This window comes from Octopus bimaculoides, chromosome 2 (assembly GCF_001194135.2).
Source record: "Octopus bimaculoides isolate UCB-OBI-ISO-001 chromosome 2, ASM119413v2, whole genome shotgun sequence".
Taxonomy (NCBI): domain Eukaryota; kingdom Metazoa; phylum Mollusca; class Cephalopoda; order Octopoda; family Octopodidae; genus Octopus; species Octopus bimaculoides.
In genome coordinates, this window is record NC_068982.1 from 74845994 (window position 1) to 74847232 (window position 1239).

Here is a 1239-nt window from a genome sequence, read left to right on the forward strand (position 1 = left end):
TTGTTTAGAACATTTCTCACATTGTATAATAACAGCTCTGTGCATCCTTCTGGTCCATTATTTGGCCAGATCCTTTAACTTAAAAAGTACTTCAACATAGACGCACTTCTTACAAAGGGTGAAGCCTACAGTTGTATCATCGGAGCTGACACTTGAGTATAGTGGCCTGAAAAAAATGGTGTAATATAAATTACTCCACCGACAGGATACATTCTCGGGCTTTAAGAAGCGTGAGACCCAGACATTGGGTTGTAAAAGAAGTAAGATTGGTCGTTAGGTGCACAGTAGCAACCATTTAAGTGAAGAGGGGAGGGGGATTAAAATAGAGGTGCTGTTGACAAAAAGAAAACATCTTCATTTTCATTACCACTAATTATTAACAATAATTCATTTCTGTTGCGGTAAGAGATGATTTGGATAATTCTGTAGATGACAGAATGGTGTTGCATTCAGAAGACTAAAAATAAGACAAATTGAGTTCTGCATTATTATTATTAATTATTATTATTATTATTATTATTATATACAACTATAAGAGAGAGAAATAGGCAGAGAGGTGAGGATAGAAGGAATCACAGATTTTGCTGAATGAAAAAAAAAAAAAAATTTCAGAATGAAAAAAAATTTTTTTTCAAAGTGTTGTAACTGTCCAGCAGATGCCTGTTTTGGGCAATATAGAAATAATAATTGTAGTAGTGACAAATTTATTGTTAATTATGATGGTGGAAAGCTTTCAGTCAACACCTTCAAAGCCCTGTGTATTTTCTACAGCGACAATCAACTTCTTGCGCAGTTCCTGGTATGTGTCGTAAGGTGGTAGGTCAAGTCGATTGAAACTGAAATAGATAACAGAGATTAGCATTAGTTTAAAAAATTCATTGAATTATATTAATCATATATAATGCAGAGTGCATGCCAGAAGGGAAAACAAGAATATTGACCACACACCTATGTCTGCATGAAATTTAGATATTTTAGTGGACTCTCCCATTAGACTACTCACACAGATGATTTGTTTTCAGTGGCGAAGACTTGGGCAGAATTCTGCTTTAAGCATCCCATACAACCCCTAACGTTTTTAATTTTTTGGAATTTTCAGAAAATTTTTGCAAATCTGTATTCTAAGCAGAGGAATTGAAATGAATATTAAAAAATTTTTGTTTTAATTTTTCAATTTTTAAAAAAAAAATCAATTTAAAATACAGACAATCCAAATTTTTGGCTTCAATCCCAGCAATA

At 32.8% G+C, this 1239-nt stretch overlaps 1 protein-coding gene across 1 annotated transcript in view; it reads right to left on the reverse strand.

Moving 5' to 3' along the window:
* Positions 1 to 6: 6 nt before the first annotated feature.
* The window catches only part of LOC106873354 (E3 ubiquitin-protein ligase NEDD4), a 353166-nt gene continuing 351933 nt past the window's right edge, over positions 7 to 1239 (reverse strand). The window contains exon 28 of the mRNA XM_052965854.1: positions 7 to 836. Within this exon, the coding sequence (XP_052821814.1) occupies positions 734 to 836 (103 nt within the window). The 3' untranslated portion in view covers positions 7 to 733. The remainder of the gene's footprint in view (positions 837 to 1239) is intronic.